Source organism: Puma concolor, chromosome B4 (assembly GCF_028749965.1).
Source record: "Puma concolor isolate L17-30 chromosome B4, mPumCon1.1.hap2, whole genome shotgun sequence".
Taxonomy (NCBI): Eukaryota; Metazoa; Chordata; class Mammalia; order Carnivora; family Felidae; genus Puma; species Puma concolor.
The window spans coordinates 43,347,336-43,375,194 of record NC_141673.1 but is presented as its reverse complement, the minus strand read 5'-3'; the positions used below and the strand labels follow the sequence as shown (position 1 = coordinate 43,375,194).

The 27,859-nt window shown below is 35.9% G+C and overlaps 2 protein-coding genes across 6 annotated transcripts in view; one reads left to right on the top strand and one right to left on the bottom strand.

Moving 5' to 3' along the window:
- Positions 1-10,969, bottom strand: part of CAPS2 (calcyphosine 2) — a 114,298-nt gene extending 103,329 nt beyond the window's left edge. For 3 of the 5 annotated variants that reach the window (XM_086712805.1, XM_086712801.1, XM_086712803.1), the window contains exon 1: positions 10,104-10,967. The gene's annotated coding sequence lies outside the window, so the exon portion shown is untranslated. Of the gene's footprint in view, positions 1-10,103 lie in introns of all 5 variants that reach the window. The other 2 variants (XM_086712804.1, XM_086712802.1) reach the window with 2 other exon arrangements.
- A 38-nt stretch (positions 10,970-11,007) lies between these two features.
- The window catches only part of GLIPR1L2 (GLIPR1 like 2), a 31,057-nt gene continuing 14,205 nt past the window's right edge, over positions 11,008-27,859 (top strand). Inside the window, exons 1-3 of the mRNA XM_025926966.2 lie at positions 11,008-11,278; positions 13,438-13,683; positions 16,281-16,384. Coding sequence (XP_025782751.2) covers positions 11,045-11,278; positions 13,438-13,683; positions 16,281-16,384 — 584 coding nt within the window. The 5' untranslated portion in view covers positions 11,008-11,044. The remainder of the gene's footprint in view (positions 11,279-13,437; positions 13,684-16,280; positions 16,385-27,859) is intronic.

The window sequence follows — 27,859 nt, the reverse complement described above, 5'->3', positions numbered from 1 at the left end:
ATAATAGTCATAAAATTAATCACGGGGCTTGAAAACAGTATAAAGGACAGCAGAGAATCTCTTGCTACAGAGATCAAGGGACTAAGGAACAGCCAGGAGGAGCTAAAAAATGCTATCAATGAGCTGCAAAATAAAATGGAGACAACTACGGCTCGGATTGAAGAGGCAGAGGAGAGAATAGGTGAACTAGAAGATAAAATTATGGAAAAAGAAGAAGTTGAGAAAAAGAGAGATAAAAATAAATCCAGGAGTATGAGGGGAAAATTAGAGAACTAAGTGATGCACTAAAGAGAAATAATATATGCATAATTGGTATTCCACAGGAGGAAGAGAGAGGGAAAGGTGCTGAAGGTGTACTTGAAGAAATAATAGCTGAGAACTTCCCTTAACTGGGGAAGGAAAAAGGCATTGAAATCCAAGAGGCACAGAGAACTCCCTTCAGACGTAACTTGAATCGATCTTCTGCATGACATATCATAGTGAAACTGGCAAAATACAAGGATAAAGAGAAAATTCTGAAAGCAGCTAGAGATAAACGTGCTGTAACATATAAAGGGAGACCTATAAGACTTGTGGCCCATCTCTCTACTGAAACTTGGCAGGCCAGAAAGGAATGGCAGGAGATCTTTAATGTGATGAACAGAAAAAATATGCAGCTGAGAATCCTTTATCCAGCAAGTCTGTCATTTAGAATAGAAGGAGAGATAAAGGTCTTCCCAAACAAACAAAAACTGAAGGAATTTGTCACCACTAAACCAGCCCTACAAGAGATCCTAAGGGGGCTCCTGTGAGACAAAGTACCAGAGACATCGCTACAAGCATGAAACCCACAGACATCACAATGACTCTAAACCCATATCTTTCTATAATAACACTGAATGTAAATGGACTAAATGCGCCAACCAAAAGACATAGGGTATCAGAATGGATAAAAAAACAAGACCCATCTATTTGCTGTCTACAAGAGACTCATTTTAGACCTGAGGACACCTTTAGATTGAGAGTGAGGGGATGGAGACTATTTATCCACTGGAATAGCCACTGGAAGTCAAAAGAAGCTGGAGTAGCCATACTTATATCAGACAAACTAGACTTTAAATTAAAGGCTGTAACAAGAGATGAAGAAGGGCATTATATAATAATCACAGGGTCTACCCATCAGGAAGAGCTAACAATTATAAATGTCTATGTGCCGAATACAGGAGCCCCCAAATATATAAAACAATTATTCACAAACATAAGCAACCTTATTGATAAAAATGTGGTAACTGCAGGGGACTTTAACACTCCACATACAACAATGGATAGATCTTCTAGACACACGGTCCTGAATGATACATTGGATCAGATGGACTTGACAGATATATTTAAACTCTGCATCCCAAAGCAACAGAATATACTTTCTTCTCAAGTGCACATGGAACATTCTCTAAGATAGATCACATACTGGGTCAAAACAGCCCTTCATAAGTATACAAGAAGTGAGATCATACCATGCATACTTTCAGACCACAATGCTATGAAGCTTGAAATCAACCACAGGAAAAAGTCTGGAAAACCTCCCAAAGCATGGAGGTTAAAGAACACCCTACTAAAGAATGAATGGGTCAACCAGGCAGTTAGAGAAGAAATTAAAAAATAATTGGAAACAAACGAAAATGAAAATACAACAATCCAAATGCTTTGGGATGCAGCGAAGGCAGTCCTGAGAGGAAAATACATTGTAATCCAGGCCTATCTCAAGAAACAAGAAAAATAGGGGCGCCTGGGTGGCGCAGTCGGTTAAGCGTCCGACTTTAGCCAGGTCACGATCTCGCGGTCCGTGAGTTCGAGCCCCGCGTCGGGCTCTGGGCTGATGGCTCGGAGCCTGGAGCCTGTTTCCGATTCTGTGTCTCCCTCTCTCTCTGCCCCTCCCCCGTTCATGCTCTGTCTCTCTCTGTCCCAAAAATAAATAAAAAACGTTGAAAAAAAAAAATTTAAGAAACAAGAAAAATCCCAAATACAAAATCTAACAGCACACCTAAAGGAAATAGAAGCAGAACAGCAAAGACAGCCTAAATCCAGCAGAAGAAGAGAAATAATAAAGATCAGAGCAGAAATAAACAATATAGAATCTAAAAAAACTGTAGAGCAGATCAACGAAACCAAGAGTTGGTTTTTTTAAAAAATAAACAAAATTGGGGCGCCTGGGTGGCGCAGTCGGTTAAGCGTCCGACTTCAGCCAGGTCACGATCTCGCGGTCCGTGAGTTCGAGCCCCGCGTCGGGCTCTGGGCTGATGGCTCAGAGCCTGGAGCCTGTTTCCGATTCTGTGTCTCCCTCTCTCTCTGCCCCTCCCCCGTTGGTGCTCTGTCTCTCTCTGTCCCAAAAATAAATAAACGTTGAAAAAAAAAAAAATTTTAAAAAATAAAAAAAAAATAAATAAATAAACACAATTGATAAACCTCTAGCCAGGTTTCTCAAAAAGAAAAGGGAGATGACCCAAATAGATAAAAGCATGAATGAAAATGTAATTATTACAACCAATCCCTCAGAGATACAAGCAATTATCAGGGAATACTATGAAAAATTATATGCCAACACACTGGATAACCTGGAAGAAATGAACAAATTCCTAAACACCCACATGCTTCCAAAACTCAATCAGGAGGAAATAGAAAGCTTGAACAGACCCATAACCAGCGAAGAAATTGAATCAGTTATCAAAAATCTCCCAACAAATAAGAGTCCAGGACCAGATGGCTTCCCAGGAGAGTTCTACCAGACGTTTAAAGCAGAGATAATACCTATCCTTCTCAAGCTATTCCAAGAAATAGAAAGGGAAGGAAAACTTCCAGACTCATTCTATGAAGTCAGTATTACTTTGATTCCTAAACCAGAGACCCAGTAAAAAAAGAGAACTACAGGCCAATATCCCTGATGAATATGGATGCAAAAATTCTCAATAAGATACTAGCAAATCGAATTCAACAGCATATAAAAAGAATTATTCGCCATGATCAAGTGGGATTCATTCCTGGGATGCAGGGCTGGTTCAACATTCACAAATCAATCAATGTGATACATCACAGTAATAAAAGAAAAGAGAAGAACCATATGATCCTGTCAATCGATGCAGAAAAGGCCTTTGACAAAATTCAGCAACCTTTTTTAAGAAAAACCCTCGAGAATGTCGGGATAGAAGGAACATACTTAGAGATCATAAAAGCCATTTATGAAAAGCCCATAGCTAACATCATCCTCAATGGGGAAAAACTGAGAGCTTTTTCCCTGAGATCAGGAACACGACAGGGATGTCCACTCTCACCGCTGTTGTTTAACATAGTGTTGGAAGTTCTAGCATCAGCAATCAGACAACAAAAGGAAATCAAAGGCATCAAAATTGGCAAAGATGAAGTCAAGCTTTCGCTTTTTGCAGATGACATGTATTATACATGGAAAATCCGATAGACTCCACCAGAAGTCTGCTAGAACTGATACATGAATTTAGCAAAGTTGCAGGATACAAAATCAATGTACATAAATCAGTTGCATTCTTATACACTAATAATGAAGCAACAGAAAGACAAAGAAACTGATCCCATTCACAATTGCACCAAGAAGCATAAAATACCAAGGAATAAATCTAACCAAAGATGTAAAAGATCTGTATGCTGAAAACTATAGAAAGCTTATGAAGGTAATTGAAGAAGATATAAAGAAATGGAAAAACATTCCGTGCTCATGGATTGGAAGAATAAATATTGTCAAAATGTCAATACTACCCAAAGCTATCTACACATTCAATGCAATCCCAATCAAAATTGCACCAGCATTCTTCTCGAAACTAGAACAAGCAATTCTAAAATTCATATGGAAACACAAAAGGCCCCGAATAGCCAAAGTAATTTTGGAGAATACCAAAGCAGGAGGCATCACAATCCCAGACTTTAGCCTCTACTACAAAGCTGTCATCATCAAGACAGCATGGTATTGGCACAAAAACAGACATATAGACCAATGGAATAGAATAGAAACCCCAGAACTAGACCCACAAACGTATGGCCAACTCATCTTTGACAAAGCAGGAAAGAATATCCAATGGAAAAAAGACCGTCTCTTTAACAAATGGTGCTGGCAGAAGTGGACAGCAACATGCAGAAGATTGAAACTAGACCACTTTCTCACACCATTCACAAAAATAAACTCAAAATGGATAAAGGACCTCAATGTGAGACAGGAAACCATCAAAACCCTAGAGGAGAAAGCAGGAAAAGACCTCTCTGACCTCAGCCGTAGCAATTTCTTACTTGACACATCCCCAAAGGCAAGGGAATTAAAAGCAAAAATGAACTACTGGGACTTTATGAAGATAAAAAGCTTCTGCACGGGAAAGGAAACAACCAACAAAACTAAAAGGCAACCAACGGAATGGGAAAAGATATTTGCAAATGACATATTGGACAAACGGCTAGTATCCAAAATCTATAAAGAGCTCACCAAACTCCATATCCAAAAAACAAATAACCCAGTGAAGAAATGGGCAGAAAACATGAATAGACACTTCTCTAAAGAAGACATCCGGATGGCCAACAGGCACATGAAAAGATGCTCAACGTCGCTCCGTATCAGGGAAATACAAATCAAAACCACACTCAGATATCACCTCACACCAGTCAGAGTGGCCAAAATGAACAAATCAGGAGACTATAGACGCTGGAGAGGATGTGGAGAAACAGAAACCCTCTTGCACTGTTGGTGGGAATGCAAATTGGTGCAGCCACTCTGGAAAACAGTGTGGAAGTTCCTCATAAAATCAAAAATAGACCTACCCTATGACCCAGCAATAGCACTGCTAGGAATTTATCCAAGGGATACAGGAGTACTGATGCATAGGGGCACTTGTGCCCCAATGTTTATAGCAGCACTCTCAACAATAGCCAAATTATGGAAAGAGCCTAAATGTCCATCAACTAATGAATGGGTAAAGAAACTGTGGTTTATATACACAATGGAGTACCACGTGGCAATGAGAAAGAATGAAATATGGCCCTTTGTAGCAACATGGATGGAACTGGAGAGTGTGATGCTAAGTGAAATAAGCCATACAGAGAAAGACAGATACCATATGGTTTCACTCTTATGTGGATCCTGAGAAACTTAACAGAAACCCATGGGGGAGGGGAATGAAAAAAAAAAGAGGTTAGAGTGGAAGAGAGCCAAAGCATAAGAGACTCTTAAAAACTGAGAACAAACTGAGGGTTGATGGGGGTGGGAGGGAGGGGAGGGTGGGTGATGGGTATTGAGGAGGGCACCTTTTTCGATGAGCACTGGGTGTTGTATGGAAACCAATTTGACAATAAACTTCATATATTGGAAAAAAAATGAATAATTGTTAAAAAAAATTTTTTAATTAATGCTAAAGAGATGATTATGCCAGGAATATAATAATAATCAAACAACTGATACTGTTTGCTTGCTTGTATCTTTACAACTACAATCAGTCTACAGTTTCCTTTCAGCAAAACATGTGACCATTTTGTAATGGCTAGCTTAGTTAAAACCAGGTAATATATTCTGTAATTAAATCTACCCAGGTTCACACATTGCAACAAAAGAAATAAACAAATCCCATAATCATCACTCCCTGTAGAATATCCATTTCTCCTTAGGAAAGACATGCACCACTTTGCCAATGTCCCCTGTCCAAAAAGCACCAGGAACTCACGTGGAGTTGTACATATTAGATTTGTTCCTTATAAAAATATTTTAATAAATATGTATTAAAAATGCATAACATGTCTGACACCATGCTGTTAAAAATTAATTTTAGTCCTTGTCAATGTAAATAAAAATGAGATAGTATTTATTAATAGTATTAACTTAATAATAATAATACCTAGTACTAAGTAATGTTTACAATGTGCCAAGCATTAAATGCTTCACATATAACAATTACATAATCCTCTCAATAATCCTGTGAGGTAGATGCTATTTTCATTTCTTTGTTTTATGTTTCTTTATTTTGAGAAAGTGAGAGAGCATGAGAGGGGGAAGTGCAGAGAGAGAGGGAGAAAGAGAATCCCAAGCAGGCTCATCAGTGTGGACCCCAATGTGGGGCTCCATCCCACAAACCTTAAAACCATGACCTGAGCTGAAACCAAGAGTCGGACGCTTAACTGACTGAGCTACCCCGCTGCCCCAGTTTTCATTTCTTGAACTACTAGTAGATTTAAACATATTTTTTTAACTGCATTCAGACTTACAAATACACTTTTTGAGAGTTATTAAGACAGCATGAGGAATGCTGTCCTTTGGTCAAGGATTCCTAGGAGTTATTGCATACATTTAACCACTCTAAATAAATATTGACCTCAAGAATACAGAAGTTATATAAATTTAGGAGTCAAAATTTAATGTAAATATTACCAGGTTTATATTCAATTTTATGGCTTTGACTTTTAGGTAGAAGCAAACTGTTTTTTGATTCCTGACACCCAAACTCAACCTGGAATCTGGTTTTACACATCTTACCTACATGTGAAAATAATAGATGCTGCATGAATATTTCCCCTAGAGTTTCCATTTTTTTGTTTTGTTTTGTTTTTGTCAAGTGCCTACTCATCTCCATCTATTTTTCTAATGGTGTTGTTCATTTTCTTAGGAATTTTAAGTGATTCTTAAATGTGCCTTAATGGCACATTGCTGATTTTAATCTTTTGACATTTATCTAGCAAATATCTTTCTCAGTTGTCCCCTATTTAGATTTTCATGAACTAAAGTCCATCTTTCCATTTCAAATGTTGAATTTTATTTGTACCATCATTTTGGTTTTCTCTTATAACACTTCTCACACACCCTTATCATAATTTGAATTTTTGGGTTCTAGAAAAGATCAATCAAGTGAAGGTGACAGAAAAGTGAAAGAGCAAGAGTAAAGTAAAAACAGTGTCTTTCCAGTAACATCTTTACAGACAACAAAATAACACACATCATAGCTTCAGCCATACTGCATGATCATTCTCCTTAGGTGTACATAAAAATGTATGTTTAAACTTGCTAGTTCTTATCAAAATCCGAGTACAGAATTAGAGCATTATTTCCCTAAAATTTCAAGCACAGTGTACAGAAAGTGAAAACTTAAGTCCAAAGTTATCTGAGATAAGCTTAAAGTCTATATCCTAAAATTGCTCATATTTTTCCAGTAAAGGCATTATCTCTGTTAGACACAACTGAAAAGTAAATGGGTACTCAAAAAGAACATCTGCAGCAGAATTTTAGTAAAATCTTAGTGGTAATTTATTTTTCACATTGCTTGGAAAGAAACAGATGATTCTGTCAATATCCTCTAACAATTCCAGTGCCTTCAAGAAATTTAATGTGTTAAATTATATCACCACTTTCAAAGTTAAGAAAGTTAAAACTTCTTTGAGGGCTAGATGAATAGGCCAAAATTTCAAAGTTCAAAAAGTCACAAACTGTAAGAACTGAGGAGAAAACACACACATCTTTTGGTACTGTTGAGGAAGATTTCCTTTCCTATTCACGGTCCTTCTAGCCAGACTAAGAATCAAAATGATATGAGACAGATTAACAGGTGAAAATCAAACTTAATTATGTATGTATGGGGTATCCAAACAGACATAGGAATTCCAAAGACAGCCAGGCAAAATGAGATATGTATGTCATTCTGAACTAAGGAGAAGAAATAGAGATCTGGGATCTCAAAGAGAAGGAATGCAATTCACAGGAAAAGGGAAAAGAGTAAATGCTTGATAAATGTTTGCTGGGCCTTTCAGAAACAATGGGACATAGAGGACTTTGACCAAAGAGGCCCTGCTTGGGACACCTGGGTGGCACAGTTGGTTGGGCGTCCAACTTTGGCTCAGGTCATGATCTTAGGGTCCCATCCATGAGTTCCAGCCCCGCGTCGGGCTCTGAGCCTAGAGCCTGCTTCAGATTCTGTGTCTCCCTCTCACCCTGCACCTCCCCCACTCAAACTTTGTCTCTCTCTCTCTCTCAAAAATAAACATTTAAAAAAATTTTAAAAACAAAAAAAACAGGCCCTGTCTACCATACCTAGTTCACAGTATAATGTAGTAATCTACAGTGATAACTCTTCCTAGAGAAGGTCCTCCATCTAAATTCTCTTTAGGGAGTTGTTGGGTGGGGGGGAGGGGGTAAACAGCTTTTCCTGAATCTACTGGGTTTTGATTGCTTTTTAATTCAAAGTAGTCTTCATGCCAAGTGGCCCATCTTGGGGCAGTGTGCCCTAGGCCCCTACAGTACTGATATACTGTAATCACAATCTGTGATTTTAATACATAGAATGTTAAACAATGATTAAATAATCCTCAAATATTACATGCCACCTTATAATTTCTGAAAAAATGTATTTAGAATGTAATGCATTTAAAATACTTCTTATAGAAGACTAAATAAAAAATAAAAAAAGAAGACTAAATAAAAAAATAAATAAAAAAATAAAATACTTCTTATATAAAATACATGATGTGGACCAATTCATTCACATATCTGAAAGACTGAATATTTGCAGAACATCCTCCTCAAACCCAACTTCTTTCTACACAAACTAGATGCCTTCCTGTGCCCTTCCTCTGTACTTCCATTTGAGTCACTTGGGTCTGAAAACTAGCTCTACCATTTACTGGCTGGGTAACTTGAGACAAATTACTTGACCTCTTTTTCTGAGTTTTTCCATCTGTAAAACAGAGATAATAATAGCGTCAGTTTCTTAAGGCTTTTATGATTTAAATGAGTTGATATTCTCCAAGCTTTTAAAATAGTGCTAGATATTTCTGAAAACAGTAGTGACAATTATACAACACTGTGAATGTAACTGCCACTGAATTTTACACTAAAAATGATTAAAATGGTAAAGATGATGTTAATGTCTATTTTATGACAATAAAAAAAATTAAAAATAAAATAAAATAATGCCTGACACATAGAAAGGATTTTTTTGAAATAAACTAAAAATAGAATTTACTACTCTGCATTATAATTATTTGATGACTTGTCTGTATCACCTTTAACTAAAACTTCATGTGGATAGATGACATATTTGGCTTGTTCAGCATTTGTAGCTCTAATACCTATCGTGGACTCAGACACCATAGGAGGTCCTAAAGAAATACTTACTACTGAGTGTGGTGTCCAGCTCAATAGAATGGGTTACCTAAGAGACAGTGACTTCCTCGTTAGTGTAATTATTTAAGCAGAGGTATAATGATCACCTACTAATGATGTGTCAAAGCACACGTCAAATACATGGGATGAGTGTAAGTGTCTAAAATTTCTTCCTAATTTAAGATTGCATTATGTATCTTGTGCTTTAATACAGCAATTTTCGTAAACAGTACCAACACAATAAAGGAATTCCATCTTTTACTACTGGCCACCTTCACCCCTAAAATAGGCTCTGGTCGTATGAAAACACTGTTAGCCTTTCCAGACCTCCTGGTATATTTACATGCTTTTTGCCTTTGTTCAGAATGTGCTCTGTCACTGGTATGCTTCACCTTCTTGATGTCACATTCTCTAAAAAGGATTCCATGGTCTTCAAAAAGGGTGTTAGTTGTCCCATACATGCTGCATTAGCATTTTGGTTTTGTTTTTATCACATGATACAAGAGTTAACACTTGCTAGTTCTCTTAAACTGCAGGCTATTTGGAAGCAGAGTCTGGGTCTTTTTCAGCTATTTAACACACTGCCTGGTACTAAATATTTATTAAAAGCATAATGGCATGAATGAAACCATCTTGTGAGGTCTGCTGCTTTCAATTGTGTACATCATAATTTTTTAAAGCACACTTTTTTTAGATATTTTTTCACCAACCAGTCAAATGCTTTCTTTGTGGCAAAATTCTATCCCATGTGGGCGATTTCAAATATCACCCTTTGATGCTATTGAACACAATATGTTACATGCAAATGTGTACCCCAAAACAAACACGTGCTTTTATTGTGTGCCTAGAACTTACATTCTTCAAAGCAAATTTTCTTGAGCAAATGTTTGGAGGTGAAGGGACACGGCCAAAATCTGCTAAGACACTAACCATTCTGTCTGAAAGAAGGAAATGAAAACAAGAAATGAGTTCTTACCTACTACTGTGAACAAGACAATTTGCCAGAGATGATGAATACTGATATTCCAAGCTGTCAATACAGTGTGAGTTAGGAGAAATGTAAGTACTTTAACCTTATGAGAATTTGATGATTCCTAGTCTATGCCCTAAAAGCTGAGCTTTCCACTTTTCCATATAATCTGTGGTTCCCACAAAAGATTATTAAAACACAGAGAGAGGGGGGCACTTGGGTGGCTCGGTGGGTTAAGCGCCTGACTCCAGTTCTGCTCAGGTCATGATGTCCATTTGTGAGTTCAAGCCCCATGGGGCTCCCTGCTGACTGCACATTGATGGCTTGGGATTCTCTCTCTCTCTCCCCTCTCTGTAAGAGCCCCTACCCCACGAGCACTCTCTCTCTCCCAAAATAAATTTTTGAAAAGAAAAGAAAAAAAAAAAAAAAACACGGAGAGAAAATCTCAATGAGGAAGTCCACCTTAAAGAGGAAATACGTTTGTCCAAGAGGAAAATAAAGGGCGCGTCCTGCACTACACTTCCAACTCCACAGACAAGAATGGAAGAAAAAGATTAACTGCATTTTCATCTGTATCACAGACGAAAGCTCATTTCCCCTTGCATAATTAGAAGGTTCCTCCGACGTGTTCGTTATTCAGCAATTGCCAATCGGTATGCAGATGGCTCATTAATAAACGATGACACATCATCTGGTGTCAGAAATCAACTCTGGATAATATTCAGCCACATCAGTTTCCTGAAAAGCCTGCATTCATTTAACTCAAGCCTCTTCGGTTAGTTCAGCAGACAGCTCTGAGGAGCTTCTCCACCCCTCACTTCTTCCGTCCCCACTTCTCCCTCGGCTCCCAAGAGAGGCGGACCCGCCTGCCCGCGCGCCCACGTAGACTGGCTGGTCACCCGGGCGGGCCGGCGCGTGCGCACTGGCCTGTCTGCAGCGGGCGGACAATGGACGCCCCTAGGACCTTAGCGCCCGAGCGGTCCGCCCAATCGCTTCCTCGGATAGGAGGGGTTCTTTTGAAGCTGTGGCTGTGTGAACTCTGGGTACTGCTGCCGGATTCCGGTGTGAACATGAAACTTTTGCCTCACGAAGAGGAAGTACATTTTATCAATGAATACGTGAACCTCCACAATGAGCTCCGGGGCAACGTCTCCCCCGGAGGGTCTAACTTGCGCTTCATGGTGAGGCTCTAAGGCGGTTGTCCGAACCGCCCCACAACCTCCTTGTCACGACGCCACTGCTCGGCCTCGGAAACCCGGGCCACTGCTTCACTGAGGCTTACGGATGGCGGGGAACTGCACGTCACTGTGGGTTTAAAATACGCTTGAAGTGATTACACTCAAGAAATAGAAACCACTGTGTGACACACAGTTATTACCAAGATTTTGCAGGGAGCTGGGATCTGTAGAGGCACTCACCTAAGGGGATGTCTCAGTCACCTCGTCCTAGTCCTGGCCCTAATTTTGCCTTCCCTGAACAATGTTATTCTTGCTTCTTCCCCCCCCCCCGCCCCCCATTTCTATTTTACATCTCATCAACTGTTTCTCTTGCTTCCCGTCTTCGTGATTGTCACTAGAAATGGCTGCAAAATTTATTGGACAAATATTCTTTGACCAGGCAATTAGGAGCTTCCAACTTATATGATAAATGATATCACAAGGACTGTTTCTCTAGACATAAGTCTTTTCTTCCTTCTGGGTTAGTTCCTTAGACAAATTCGAGAAAGGGGATAAATAGATGAAGGATATGATATTTTTATTTATATGATATACAGCAATTGCTATTCTAAAGGGCTGCGCCAAATTAAGTAAATACCAGCAATGTGTTATAACTTATTTGCACAGTCATGGGAAGCAATGACCGAAATGCTTACAAACTTCAAGTTGAGAGTTAGACTTACTGGATTCAAATCCAGGCTCCACAATTTACTGGCAATAAGTAGTTGTAAGTCAACTACTTAATTTTTTTGTTTGTTTGTTTTACTTCTTTTGTGAATTAGAGACAGTAATAATAATACATCACTCGTGGAATTATTGTGAAAATTAAGTGAAATGATACTTAAAACACATTTAGAATAGTGACTAGTATGTAGTAAGCTTGTGATGTGTAAACAGTATGCAAAATAACACAGGAGGAGGATAGTCCTTGGAGCATTGTTTGCAAATGGAAAACTAAAGGGCCATTAATAGTGGAATGGTAACATTTATTATATGCTATCCATACTACAGAATAGAATGTAGAGTTTGTAAAACAGGTGGATCGAGCTGTGCTAAAATGGAAAAATCTAAAAGAAAACTGCCAAGTTGCAGGCCAGTTATATTGTGTATAGTATGATTACAATAGTGCAAAGAAAGAAAATCGCACAATACCTACCTGAAACATCCACACTTGTATCTTATATTTGAATATGTTTGTATGTGTATGTATATAGACATAGAGAAATGTATGCATAAACAATTTTTTTAACAACTGTTACCTTTGGGGAGGAATGTTGGGGGTGGGAAGTATTCTAAAGGCATGATTTATTTTCTATATTTTCTATATTTATGTATAATCTATGAAATTAAGAAAACTCTAAGGAAATCTTAGTATTGGTTTTCAGAAATGTTTACTTTCAGATATACTATAACATGTGTACAAAGCATTTTGATTTTACAACTATTTTGCTGATTTATCTATGGGTGCTGTTTTTGTTCTTGTCCTTAATCAACCGCTGAATTTAATGAGTCTCTAAATAATGATAAAATTACACATTTCTGCATATTTCCAGGGCTAGCCAGGAAACAGTATCTTGTGATATTTTCTTACATTTCTGGGACTATCCATAAAACTTTACATTTGCCTCTTTTATAATATTTACCAAGTACCGCTATGTGTTAAAATCTTATCTATAAAATATAGAAGAGAAAATTTATGCCAGACTTTGTATTTTATTTCTCACATTACAATAGTTTGCATATACTCAGTATTCAATAAATAGTTCTTATACAATAATTTAAAATATTTATCTTACTATGTATAAAAGGAATGAGATTAAAAGTATATATTCTGAATAGACTACATGTAAGAGTATTATAACCATTTGCATCATCTTAAAATCTGATTTTTTAATTACAAATATATGGGTAGTCCTTTCCCTCAAGAAATAGTTATTTCATTTATGATTAACTCAAAATTATTTTCCCCCATAGAAATTCCACAAACCAGACCCATAAGCACAAAGTTAGTATTGTTTCCTTAAATCTAATATGAGAACTCTAGGAAAATAATTTAGAGAACAACAACAACAAAAAATGCTCATTATTATTTTGTTTTCTTTGATTTTTGCATTTTTTTTCAGACTTGGGATGTAGCTTTGTCACGGACTGCTAGAGCATGGGGGAAAAAATGTTTGCGTGAGCATAATCCTCATTTAGAAGAACTAAACATGGCCCATCCTAAATTTAATGGTATTGGTGAAAATATGTGGATTGGCCCCGAAAATGAATTTACCGCAAATATTGCTATCAGAAGTTGGTATGAAGAGAAGAAAAGGTACCATATTGAAAATGACAGTTGCTCTAGTGACTGTTCTAATTATAAACAGGTATCTAATTTTTATATTAATTCAATAGACTCCTTAATTGCTTTACTACTGAGTTTTTATTATGTTTAATTTTATAAATTAACCCAAATGGTAAGTTACTTCTAACAGAATCAAAATTCTAATCATTCCTAGATCTTCAAAATGTCTATAATTCCATCTATTACATGAACCATACAGTTAAAACATTTCTTTAAATGTGGTAAATCTCATCTCCATACCCAAAAATGAAAGGTACTTTTCTAAAAGCAATACGTACTGGAAAAGGATGAAACAGGAAATAAAAATTATTTTTAAATTATTGCCTATAAACATAAGTAAAAGACTTGATTATTTTGCACAGATCAGTATACATACTGCTGTATAACTGATTGATTAAAGCATGTTAAGTACCAATTAATAGCATTATTTTCCTGTCTCCTGTCTAACAATCCACATTTACACTTTATGCTCCAAGAATACTAAACTACTTGTTATTTCCTCTACACTTATTATTTTGCATATCACATTATTTATAATCATCTTTTTATATATGATACTACACTAAGTACAGAGACCTTGTCTTATCCACATGTCATGGACAACATTATTTTGGTCTTCAATAAATATTTGTACCAGGAATCAAGAAATTATTAGATGAACTTCCAAGCTGATTTAAGAGATTATTATTTTTTAATCAATAAGATCTGATGTCATGTTTTATGCAGAACTTAAAATCTTATGACTTTAAGACATGTTGAACTCATGTCTTTATGTTCCATCAAATGAATCATGTTTTAAAAGATGTTTGACTGTTCTTTCTTCTTCTGGAAAGTTATAGTGGTTCTCCATTGTCTTACTCATATCAAAGCCAGACTCCTTAATATGATTTTAATAATCCCAGTAAATTAATCATGTCTACTCCATGATCTACTCCTCTGTTATATTTTACTCTTTATTTCTGGTATCATAGACATTTTTGTTTCTTTTATCTTACCTACTTAACTCCATTTCAAATGGTGCAGACATTCTATTCTCTATTCTTTTAATGTATCACTATTTCTTTAAGAATCACACTTTTATTTTATTTTATTTTATTTTATTTTTTATTTTTAAAATTTTTTTTTAATGTTTATTTCTGAGACAGAGAATGAGGTGGGGAGGGGCAGAGAGAGAGGGAGACAGAATCCAAAGCAGGCTCCAGGCTCTGAGCTGTCAGCACAGAGCCTGACGCGGGGCTCGAACTCACGGACTGTGAGATCGTGACCTGAGCTGAAGTCGGACGCTCAACCGACTGAGCCACCCAGGCGCCCCTAAGAATCACACTTTTAAAACCACTAAGACTTGGGACAAAAAGGAAAGAAAACCAGAAACTGTTTCTTCCACAGAGGTTAACAAGACCAAACACTTTCTTGTTATGTGGAAGTTGTGTGGAAGTATTAGAAATACTAAAGTCATACAGAGAATTTCTGGAACATCTTTAATCGTTCTCATATTTTCATTCCAATTCAAGACCTTTTGTCCTTTTATAGAAACCTGCTCTTTTATTCATTTGTTTTGCATTGCAGGCCCAGACTATTTTATTTCATAATAGAACTTCCTCAACAAAAGAATAGAGAAATGCTGACTGCATTCAGTTACTCTCTACCCTTGTATAGCTTTTTCTTTCCTTTTATAATCTTGATGTTTGGTTTTTTTTTTCCTTTCTATGCACAACTTCCAGTCTTCCAAAACGTTATCTCCTCCTTTTCCCTCTTCCTATCTGCCATAACCTAGAACTCTCAGATTCAACAGGAGTTTGAAAATTGATTCAGCATGTGTGCCTTCCTTTGACTTTAAACCATTCTGGATCAGTATTTCTCAAACTCTTTATCCTAAGTTTACAGTGGTAGAACCTATTAAAGGTTTCTCCAAGTACAGTTTGGGAAATGCTTCCCTAAATCTGTGATAATTCTCTACCTGCATCCCAACTATCAACAATAGCCAAAGTATGGAAAAAGCCCAAATGTCCATTGACTGATGAATGGATAAAGAAGATATGGCATATATATATACAATGGAATATTACTCGGTGATCAAAAAGAATGAAATTTTGCCATTTGCAACAACATGGATGGAATTAGAGTATATTATGATAAGCAAAATAAATCAGTCAGTGAAAGATAAATATCATATGATTTCCCTCATATGTGGAATTTAAGAAACAAAACAGATGAACATAGGGGAAGGGAAGCAAAAATAAGATAAAAACAGAGAGGGAGGCAAACCATCAGAGACTCAAATATAGAGAACAAACTGAGGGTTGCTAGTGGGATAATGGGTGGGGGATGGGCTAAATGTGTGATGGGCATTAAGGAGGGCACTTGTTGGGATGAGCACTGGGTGTTATACCTAAGTGATGAATCACTAAATTCTATTCCTGAAATCATTATTACGTTGTATGTTAACTAACTTGGATTTAAATTAAAAAAAATTTCTACCTGCATCCAAATGAAGAATAGTTCATATTCCTTAAAATGCTTGGTTAAAGGTTCTTTGTAAATTGAATATATTATTGTTTATAATATGGCAGAGTAAATGTTTAGAATCAAATTTTGTTTTCTTTGAAATCTTTATTTTAGCTTGTTTGGAACACATCTTACAAAGTTGGTTGTGCCATTACTAAGTGTGCAAGAGTTGAAAATATTAGATATGCAGCAGTTTTCATTTGCAACTATGCGCCAGGGTAAGTTACTTTAAATTTTAAAAAGAATATTAAACTGGTAACTTTTCAAGGTTAGGTTTTCCTAACTTTCAATATATTCTTCTAAATGTCTTTGTAAACTGTAAAATAATTAAATATAAGATATTAAAGATTTATATTGAAATATTTTCAATTCTATAATGAAATAAGTAATATTTGGGCATATCTATTTAATGTATAAATTAGCCAAGTATTACTTACTAAAAAAATTTTAACATTAGTATTATTTCACAATATCTAGCCTAATGAGCATAGGAATTAAATTATTTTCCAAAATAGTTTATTCCCATATTTGTAATAAAAGTCAAAGGAAAATAAGGTTAGATGTGTATAAATCTAGATTGTGTATAATCTAGATTGTGTATACAATAAATGTATATTGTAAGAGTTGTTTCAGGAGTGCATCAGTTTTGTAACTGAAAGACACTTTTAATTGACCATCCTTTGCAAGTTGTATTATTATTTGAGGCTAGTCTCATTCATATAAAAAATCATAATATCTCAAAGATGCAATAGTACTTTAAAAGTCTCCTAGTAAATCTATCCGTATGAAACTTGAATTCTTTCCACTGACTTACCATGTGATTATTTATCCCACACTTGAATACCTTCCTAAGACAGGAAATAACTACCTTCAAAAATAGCCTTCATCTCTGGAGAGCTTTGTTGGAAATTCTGAAATTTTCTTATAGGTCAAGATGATACTATAAGTAGTATCATTAAAATATCTAACTGAGAAAATATCCTAATCAATAGGCCAAAAAAACAGTAAAATTAGCTATAAGCTAGGATTGAGAAAGAATTTCTGCCAAATAAAATGCTCTGGGACTAAACCAAAAAGAAAAACAAAACAAAACAAAAACAAACAAACATTGATTACTGATTACTGATTGTATTCCTCTGGATAGGGAAAATAACAGAAGTATGATATAAATCAAATTAGATTCAGAAAGTCCCTTCCTGAGAGGAGTTTTACTGACTTTGAACACAGTTATGCAAAACAAGTTCAGGATGTAGAGTCGTTACAAAACCTTTTAGGCTCCCTTTCATTTCTACAGACTGAAAGCATTAGGATGATGTCTATTACATGGAGAAACTTTTGAAAGTTAACTACTCATTGGTATTGAAAAGTCAGAGAATTGGGTACTGACGTGAGGGAAGAAAGAGATTCCTTTGGGGCACTAGTCTTCATTTATGCGCTCAGCAACTCTGTACAAGGCTCTGATCTATCTACCAACAAGACCAAAAAAGGCTGACCATATTTAGTTTTTAGCCTTGGAAGGAAGACACACAATAAATAAGTAAACACATAAATAGATAATATTTAATTAGATAATAAAATATGCCATAAAACATAAAGCAAGATAAGCAGATAGGGAATAACCAGTATGCAATACAGATAGGGTAGTTGCAAGACAAAGTAGCGTTTGGTCTAAAGATGACTAAAGAATATTTCAGATAGAAGTAAGAGCATGCACAGAGTCTCTGAGCTGGGAAAGATTTAGCATGTTTGAGAAATGAATAACTGCTTAGAAGTAGGAGTTGAGGTAGAAAGTTAGGTGACAGCTATACCAAATAGTATACCATAAGCCATGTTAAGGATTTTGGAATTTATTCTAAGTAATGGCTAAGCCATTGGAAAGTCTTAAGCACGTGAGTGACATCTTATCTATGTTTTGAAAAGAACACTTAAAAAAATTATCCTTGCTGTTGTGTTAAGCATTGAGTATAGGGAAATATGAGTTCAAAGAGGAAAGCAGGTGCCTGGGTGGTTCAGTCCATGAAGTGTCCAACTTCAGCTCAGGTCATGATCTCACAGTTTGTGAGTTCAAGCAAGCACAGAGCCTGCTTTGGGTCCTCTGTCCCCTTCTCTCTCCGCCCCTCCCCCACTTGTGCTTTCTTTCTCTCTCAAAAATAAACAAACATTAAAAAAAAAAGATTGTTTCTATATGACAGGCTATAGACTATGATTGGTTCTTTTCTTTTTAAGTAAGTTCTACACCCAGTGTGGGGCTTAGGCACATGCTCTATTGACTGAGGTAGTCAGGTGCCTCTAGACTATGGTATTAGGGTTTTAGCATGTACATTGATTTTCTATTGTTGCATAATAAATTAGTACAAATGTAGTGACTTAAAACAGCACCCATTTTTTATCAAACAGTTCTATAGACTGTAAGTTCACGCACAGGGTGGCTGGATTCTTTGCTCAGGGTCTCAAAGACCAAAATCAAGAACTTGGCTGAGTTCTTATCTCTAAAGCTCTAGGGAAGAATCTACTTCAAGTACATTCCAGTTGTTAGCAGAATTCAGTTCAATGTGGTTGTAGGACTTGGACCCCATTTACTTCCTGGCTTTCAGCCAGAGGTTGCTCTCAGCTTGTAGAGGCTGCCCACATTTCTTAACACAAAGTTCCCGCCATCTTCAAATCAGCAAAACCTTCCCATTGTTCAAATCTCTGACTTTTCTTCTGTGACCAGCCAAAGAACACTCTCTGCTTTTAAAGTGCCCAAATGATTGAGTCAGGCAAACCTGGATAATTTTCCTATTTTAAGGTCAGTTGTGCCATATAACATAAATTATTAATAATGGAAGTAAAGTTTATCATATTCACTGTCCTGGGAATTATGCAAGGCTTGTACACCAAAGGTAAGGGGGCTCGTGGTCCCTCTTAGAATTTTACCTACCATAGCATGGAAATTGAGAGGAAAGGTCAGTTTCTGGATATATTATGAAGGTGGAGCTAATAATACCAGTTGATGGATTTGACTTTAGGGATAAATGGGATACAATAACATAAAATGATACCTGTGTCTTTAGTTTGAACAGCTGGGTGAATAATGATGCCATTAACTCAGATAGGCAAGGACAGGAAATGTGTTTTATGTTTTGACATATTAGGTAGAAATACAAATGTGGGAAATGAAATGAATCATGAGAAGTAAAAAGTTCTGTGAAGGACTGGGATAGAATTCAAGTAGAGGCAACTACTGGTATAAAGGCCCTGAGGTAGAAATAAGTTACAGTCTTGAATGAGATCACCTTATGAGAGAGTGAGTATGGAAACTTAATTTAAGGATGAACTCCTAGAGCACTGCAGTATTTCAACTTTAGGCAAAGGAGATAGTGAAGTAGAATGAAGAGAGGCTAACAAGATAAGCGGGAAACCAAAACAGTGCTGGTAAGCGTCCTTGGAAGCCAAGTGAAGAACAGGAGTCAATATGACCAAAGTGGTTAACTGTATGAGATGCCTCTGAAAAAATTAAAAGCATGAGGAAGGAAAGATGACAGTTTCATTTGACAAGATGAAGGTATTTGGGGACCTTAATAACAGTGGTGAATGCAGGGGTATTCCATAACTCCAGTGGTAAGATGAAGCTACATGGTAGGATTACTCTTATTTCCACTCACTGTCTGGTAGGCTTCTTTGTCTTGAAATTTCTACCAACCATTTTTCTTTTGATACAAATATTGGCAAGTTTGCCCTGTGAAGGATCTAGGTTAGAACATATATTAGTAAACTCAGTTCAAATTTTATTTGATATGTACTCAAAATAGGCAGTCATAGCTGTCTTTCTTAAGAATAGTTGGTAGAAAAATCAATCCATCATAGTATTAGGAAGTACTGAGTAAAAATGAATATAAGAGAGCCAAACTGAAAATTGAAACATATAGTGGGCTGAATGGTGGATCCCCAAAAGGTAGATCCAGGTCCTAATTCACAGAATTGTCACTATTAACTTACATGGCCAGAGTGAGTATTGTCTTATCTGGCAAAAGATGTGATCAAGATAAGAATCTTGAAAGGAGGAGCTTATCCTAGAATATTCAAGTAGCCCTAAATGCAATCACATATATTCATGTAAGAGAGAGGGAAAGCCAGATTCAGCACTAGATACACGGAAGGAGAAGAAGCAAAGGGATCATGAAGAAGAGGTTCAAGTGACATATCCATAAACCAAGGAACTTCTGGAGCCATCAGAAGCTGGAAGAGTCAAGGAAATCTCCCTATGAACCTTTGGAGGGAGCGCAGTCCTGCCAACACCTTGGTTTTGGACTTCAGGCCTCCAAAACTATGAGAATAAATTTCTGTTGTTTTAAACACCCAGTTTATACTAATTTGTTAACGTAGTCACAAGAAACTAATACAGAATGGAAGAATAAAACAGATTTGGCCATAGAGAAAATATAAATCAATGACAACCTTGAAATGTTCTCTCAGAACACAAAGATGAAGAATAAAAGTCAAAATATATATTAAAAAAGAAAGGAAATATGTAGGGCAGATAAATCTATATATTGGTGCTCCTAAAGAACAGAGAAGAATAATTGGAATGTATATAATCACCAAAAAATAAAATAAAATAAAATATTCCTAATCTATAAAAATACTCATATAGGGGTGCTTGGGTGGCTCAGCCAGTTAAGCCTCTGACTCTTGGGGCACCTGGGTTGTTCAGTAGGTTGAGCATCCAACTTCAGCTCAGGTCATGATTTCATGGCTCATGAGTTCAAGCTCCACATGGGGCTCTATGCTGACAGCTCAGAGCCTGGAGCCTGCTTTGCATTCTGTGTGTCTCTCTCTCTGCCCCTCCCAACTTGTACTGTCTCTCTCTCAGAATAAATAAATAAACTTAAAAAAAAAACTCATAAGGTATTAGAAAAAGTGAGCTGAAACAATATTTACACATACCATTTTCTAGTAATTATTCTTCAGTTTCAAAGATAAGACTCATAAATATTTCTAAAAAAAATAAAAGAAAGTAAAAACTTTAAAATATTAATTAGATTAGCCTTGAACTCAGATATTAGAGGGTACAAAGATGACACTGATAATTTAAGCTTAAGTGATAGGTGATTAACTACTCTAGGAAAAGATGTAGTGTGGAGAAAAAGGATTTGTTTATTTTTGGACATGTTGCATCTGTAGGTGACTGTAGCATCTCTTATTTAATTAAACATACATTTGTAGTAGATGCACCAAACACTGACTTAGGCAAGAGAAGTCCATATTTCTTACAAAGTGTTTATCCTAAAAACACTTATTCTCTGTTGGGAAGGAAATATGTAAAAGAGGGGGGGAGCAACATTAGCCAAATACATGCACATATTTATATTTTAAATAGAAAGGAGTTGTAAAAATAGGTATGAAATCATAGAAACAATTAGCCTGAATACAGATTTAATTTTTTTTTTTTCAACGTTTATTTATTTTTGGGACAGAGAGAGACAGAGCATGAAGGGGGGAGGGGCAGAGAGAGAGGGAGACACAGAATCGGAAACAGGCTCCAGGCTCTGAGCCATCAGCCCAGAGCCCGACGCGGGGCTCGAACCCACGGACCGCGAGATCGTGACCTGGCTGAAGTCGGACGCTTAACCGACTGCGCCACCCAGGCGCCCCTGAATACAGATTTAGAAGCAGTCAGCTTTGGTGCATAGATGATGTATATTAGAGGGGGAAAGAGGTCAATAGGGAAGGTTAGAGATCTGGGCTTGAGGAAAATGACTTGAATCTAATGCTACAAGAGGTAAATGGTAGTGTCCAAAAGTATTCAGTGCAAAAATTTTCCTTATTTAATAGGTAAGGAAATAGAGTCAGGCAGGTCATGCCATTTTCTTTATTTCATAAACAGCTAGAATATATTTTTCCCAGCCTCCCTAGAAATTTGGTGGGACCACGTGACTGAGCTCTGGCCACTTTCAGACTTAGCCTTTAAAATTTTCCTACAAGATCCTTCCCATACTTTAACTTATGTCATCTGCTCTGGTAGAAGATTCAGTTGTTCTAGAGGGTGGCAGAGCCACAGGATGAAGTACATGAACCAGTGCCCCAGAGGAAAGCTCTCTTTTACCACTGCCAGCACCTATACTTCCGTGCCATGAATTCTGCCTACCATCACATGGAAATGGTGAGGAAAGTTCAGATGAGTATATAGTTTGAATTTGGAGCTAATAATACCTGCTGATTGATTTAAGTTTAAGGGTGAACAGAATAGAATAATCAAGGATGCTATCTATGCCTTTAGTCTGAGCAGCTGGATGAATGGTGATGCCATTAAATCAGATAGGGAAGCCTCTCCAATGAGTAGACCTTGAGGGAAGATCAAGTGTTCTGTTTCAGACACAGTAGGTAGACAAATGAATGAGGGAAATGTAAATGAATCATGAGAAGGAGTTAGTCAGATGAAGGTCTAAGATAGGTTTCTAAGTAGTAAGAACTGCAGAATTTTCGGTTTTTGCATGAGATCCGTTTTGAGTCGGGGCAGAAATGAGTCGGTTTTACATGAGATCACCTTGTGAGAAAGTAAGTATGGAAAATAGAATGGAAGAGACTTGAAGACTAAGCTTTACATCATTACAGTATTTCAACTTCAGGCAAAGGAGTTGTCAAAGGAGTTTAAAGACAATCTAGTGAGGTAAGAAAGAAACTAGAACTGTCCTGACATTTAAGAAAAAAAGCATTTAGAGTTACTTTCTCATCAGTCTCTTTTTATTATGTATTATGTATGAGGTGTTCTTTTTCTATGCTTTTCTACACACATCATAATTTATGATTCAATGATATACATACTGTAATCATTTTAGACATTTTGAATAGCAGGTTAAATACATTAAGTGCAAACAATGCATATAACCATTTGAAGTGATGAGTATATGAAGAGCTAAGATAAGTTCACAAATGTTCAGTGACAACCATATCATATTTAGGGCCTGGATGTAATTTTGAGACACCATAAATGTTAACATGGATCTCAATTGCAGAGATGTTAAAATATGAAAATATGTGTATATTAGAATTATGAAATACAGTACATCACTGAAAGAAGAGCTCTATAGAACAATATCTATCTTTACTATATATGATAAAAAAGTTATAAAATAATATTTTATTCACAGTTAAGTACAATTATTTCATATTTTAAAATATTGTCTGTGAAGCACTAAATTTGATTTTATGAACTATTAATGGTTTATGACTTGCAGTTTGAAAAATAATGCCAATTTAGAACACTATTCTTATATAGATGTTTGGCAGTGAAGAGAAGAAAAATAGGGTCAGTGTGTAAAGTTGGATGAAAGCTGTTTTTTTATAATTTTGGTTGAATTTTTATAAGCTAAAGAAAGCCACCAATTAAAAGAAAGTGGTAGAATATATTAGAATATATGAAGGAAGGGGGAGGAATTAAAGAGCAAGTTCTATATGGGAAAAAGGAGGAGAGAATTATAAGAAAAGTAAATGTAGAGAAATCTTAATAGTGAATATTTTTCTTCCTTTCTTGCTCAATGGAGCTCATGAGAGTTAATCTATTTCATTGATCTTTTGCAAGAAAAGATTTCATATTTATTCATACTTTATGATTCTGTTGTTTTCTATTTTATTTTGAGATATTCAATCTTCTGAGTGTTTTTTAGGAGTAGAGGCTGTTATATGTTGCTATTTTTGTTAAGGTATACACATTCCTATATCTTTAATCCTGTTAATATTGAAGATATTTACAGTTATATATTTTCCTCTCATTAGAATTTTTGCTTAACCTTTGTATTTTGTGATATAGCCTCTTTATCATTGCTTTCTGTGGACTGTAATTTTAGGTCATTTTAATAAAATATGTTCAATACTTGATACATAATCATGATAGAAAATTCAAAGCTACCAAGGAGAAAGTAATGTTCCCATTTCTGTCTTCCATTTACTCTCCCCAATATTTTATCCTAAAAGATATATTCTGTGCATATACAAAAGTACATCTATCTTCATGTGTGTGTTTCTGTAACTCAAACTGAAGCACACTACACTTTCTGTGGCATTCTTTAATTTTTTTTTTTAACTTAGTGATATGTACTTGAAGTCTTTTCATTTGAGTACACAAGGAGTTTCCAGGGTTTTTTAAAAAATATTTTTACAGTGTTTTTGTTTGTTTGTTTTTGTTTTTATTTAATGGTTGCGCAAAAGTTTATTTAAACAATGCTCTCCATTTGGTGGATATTTACTCTATTAGCTTTATTTCAAGCAATAATTATGCAAGTAGACATGTAGTTCTCACATGAGTTAGTATCATACTAATATGATTTCATAGTCATGGGATTACTAGGTCAATAAGGATATGTACTTTTAACTTGGATAGATATTATTATCTTTTCATCATAGTCACACTGTGTTTCTAAAACAATTTTTTATATCAACATATGAGTGTGACTATTTTTCTGTTCCCTTGCTAACATAATATATTTTCAAACATTTTGCTATTTACTGCTATGAGTTCAGTATGTTTTAATTTTCACCTCCTATTTTACATGAGTTTAGGTATCCTTTTTGTAAGTTTCAGAAAATTTGGATATCATTTTCTGGGACCTGGCTGTTCCTGTACATTCACTATTTTTTTCTTAAGTTCTTGGACTTTTGTTTTCAATTGTAAGAGTGTTTAAATAGCAAGAAAATTCGCTCTTTCATATAATGTCACTTCCAAATATTTTCCCAGTTTGATATTTCATTTTTTACTTTATTTTTAATGCAATTTATTTTTTCCAAAAAGAATTATTTTGTTATTGGAAAAAAAATGTATCAATACTTTTTTTTCATGGGTTTTGAGGCGTGAGTCATACTTAGACACAACTTCCCAAAGTATTATTATTCCACATTTTCTTCTAGAAATTCTTTATCTTTTTAACTTTTAAATATTTGGTCCACTTTGCCTTTGGACATTATGTAAACTAGTGTAAGAATTAGTCTCCTGATTAAAATAACTCTAAAGACCAGACAAAACATATAAGATAATTGCCTTCAGGCATTACAAAATAACCAGTGCAGGGCTATGATCTTTGCAAATAGACAAGAACTTAGTGTGAAACCTCTATTTGCCTTGGCTTTCTCTCTGAGAGAATTCTCCAAACCACAGCCAGAGAAACAGAAGCCAAGGAAAGGATGTATTGTTTTCTGGGCAAAGGAAATATCAGTGTTTATTGATGTTAAGATGCCTCATATTTAGGACTAGGATCCCAAAGAGTAGGGGGCTGCAAAGAAGGACCCCAAAGGTCTATAAAAATTGCTTTTGGGTCCCTCAATTCCTAAGCTACACATCTCAAGGCAAGATTCTGGGAAGATTAGGTAGGAACAGTTGCTTGGAAACTGATGGCCTGCACAGACATCACACAAGCTGCGCAGTGCTGAGAAGACACAGCTGCAGTTTGGGCCCAGCCAAAACCGAGAGATACTGGTCAACAGCCTGGGGCCTTACCAAACAGAGCATAAAAATCCAGAAAATATTCATACATTTGATTATACACAAATTTAAAACTCATTTATGGCTAGAGAAATACCATAGATCTAGCCAAAGAAAAAATAATATACTGGGAAAATATAGTTGTGTAATATATGGCAGAGTTAATCTTCTTAATTTACAAAGAATTCATACCAAAAAAAAAAAAAAAAAAAAGAGATACGACCCAGAAGAACAACGTGCAGAAGATATGAACAGGTCATTTACTGGAAAAAAAATGGTTATTAATCATACAAAAAGATTTTCAATCTCACTTATATTGAAGTAATTCAAGTAAAAGCAAAAATGAGTGATGACTTTTCACTCATCCATCTGAGAAGATAGAAAAGCTTAACTGATACTCTGAACATGTGAGGGGACAATAAATTGGTACAATCTTTCTGGATTTGGCAAAATTACAAAATTTAAAATATGCTTACCTTTTGATCTTGTAATCCCCATATTAGAATTTTATGTTATTAATATCTTCATGAAAATTGGCCAAGATATATATACAAGGATACCCATTCTAGCCTGTTTTAATAGCATAAAACTGCAATAAAACAACTAATGACTCCAATAATAGCAGACTGAGCAATTAATTTACTCTACATTATTGTGTAGCCTCTGAAACTACTGGTATCTTTATGTACCAATCTCACTTGTTAGATGAAAAAGTAAGATGCAGAACAATAATAAGATTGAGTCTTTTTGTTACAGTAGCTAGCATGATCAGAAACTAGAGTGATTTAGTCAGAGAGAAGGGGGAAATTTCAGTTAGGTGAGTAGCTGTGCTCTACTAGTCATTCAGAGACGCGGGTTGCTCCCATCTTGTTTCTTCACCATTCCCTGAGGGCAGAGTCTTTGTCTGCAAATCGAATCCAAGTCACAGATGAGGACTAGCTCGAGCTCAGAGTAAGGGAAAAGAAATATGTTGGTGGCATGACCATCTCTTAAAGCACAGATGGGAAGTGATGTGCATCACTGCTATTTCCATTCCATTGAATATAAAATTGATCACATGACCACATCTGAGCTGCAAGGGAAGTTGGGAAATGTAACGAGGCTAGCCATTAATGTGCCAAGCTAAAATACTGTTATTTTAGTATTTTAAGAGATATTTAGATTGACAGCAGTCTATCACAATATATAAGTACTGAGAATTTTTGTGGAAAAAAAACCTTATTTCTGATAGGAATCATAAGAAGCTGTTAAACAGAAGTTACCTTTGGGGAGACATATGGAAAGTGAAGGATGGAGACATTTTCTCCCTTAAGGTTGCCCTTTTCTTCTTCCTCCTTTTCACCATATACTTACAAGTATTATACATGTATTACTTTTACTTATTTATTTACTTTAACATCAAGAAAGGATATATCGACTGAGATGGGAGAAGTATTTGAGACATTTTTAGAAAGGGTTTGTAGGTCATTGTAGTAAGTAATAAGAGGAAATCGTCAAGGAAGATTCTCAGAATTATGATTCAGGCATGACCGATATTGACCTTAAATGCAATGGTGAACAGTGAACTTTTAAGGAGGGAAGATGATGGATTCCATCTTGAATATAATGAATTTGAGTTGGCTGTGAATTACCTACTTTGAGATGTTCAGTAAGCAGGTGGTTGTATGGGTCAGAAGCTCATGAGGCATGGCATAGACAAATATTCGGAGTGCCAAAGTACATACAGTAATTGAAATCATGGGCATAAATGCGATTGCCTGGTGAGAGAGGATAGAGTGAGAAGAGAAGAGGACCTCCAGAATGTCATACCAATATTTAAAGGCAGTTAAAGAGAGAGAAAGTGGGAGGGGGAACCTAAGAGTGGCACACAGGCAGGAGAAAAAACAGAAGAGTATGGTATCACAGGAGACATGGGGGAAAGAATGTTTTTAGAAGGTAGTAGTAGTAGTCCAAAATTTCTAATTCTAAGAGATCAATTAAAGTAAGGACTTTAAAATATCAAATTAAAAAGAAGTTCATTGATATAATAAATGTAATTCTTTAGAAATATGATCTTTCATGTCAATATTTAAACAGGCTCACATCTTTCCCACTTTGAAAACAAAGCAAAATAATAACAACAATAAAACAGCCCTCAATTGATTCCAAGCTGGCATCAGTTTCTTCTGCTCTACAGAAATGGTTCTTTTGTGTTTATCAATGTGATATATATTGCATATATGTATGTATATGTTATGTA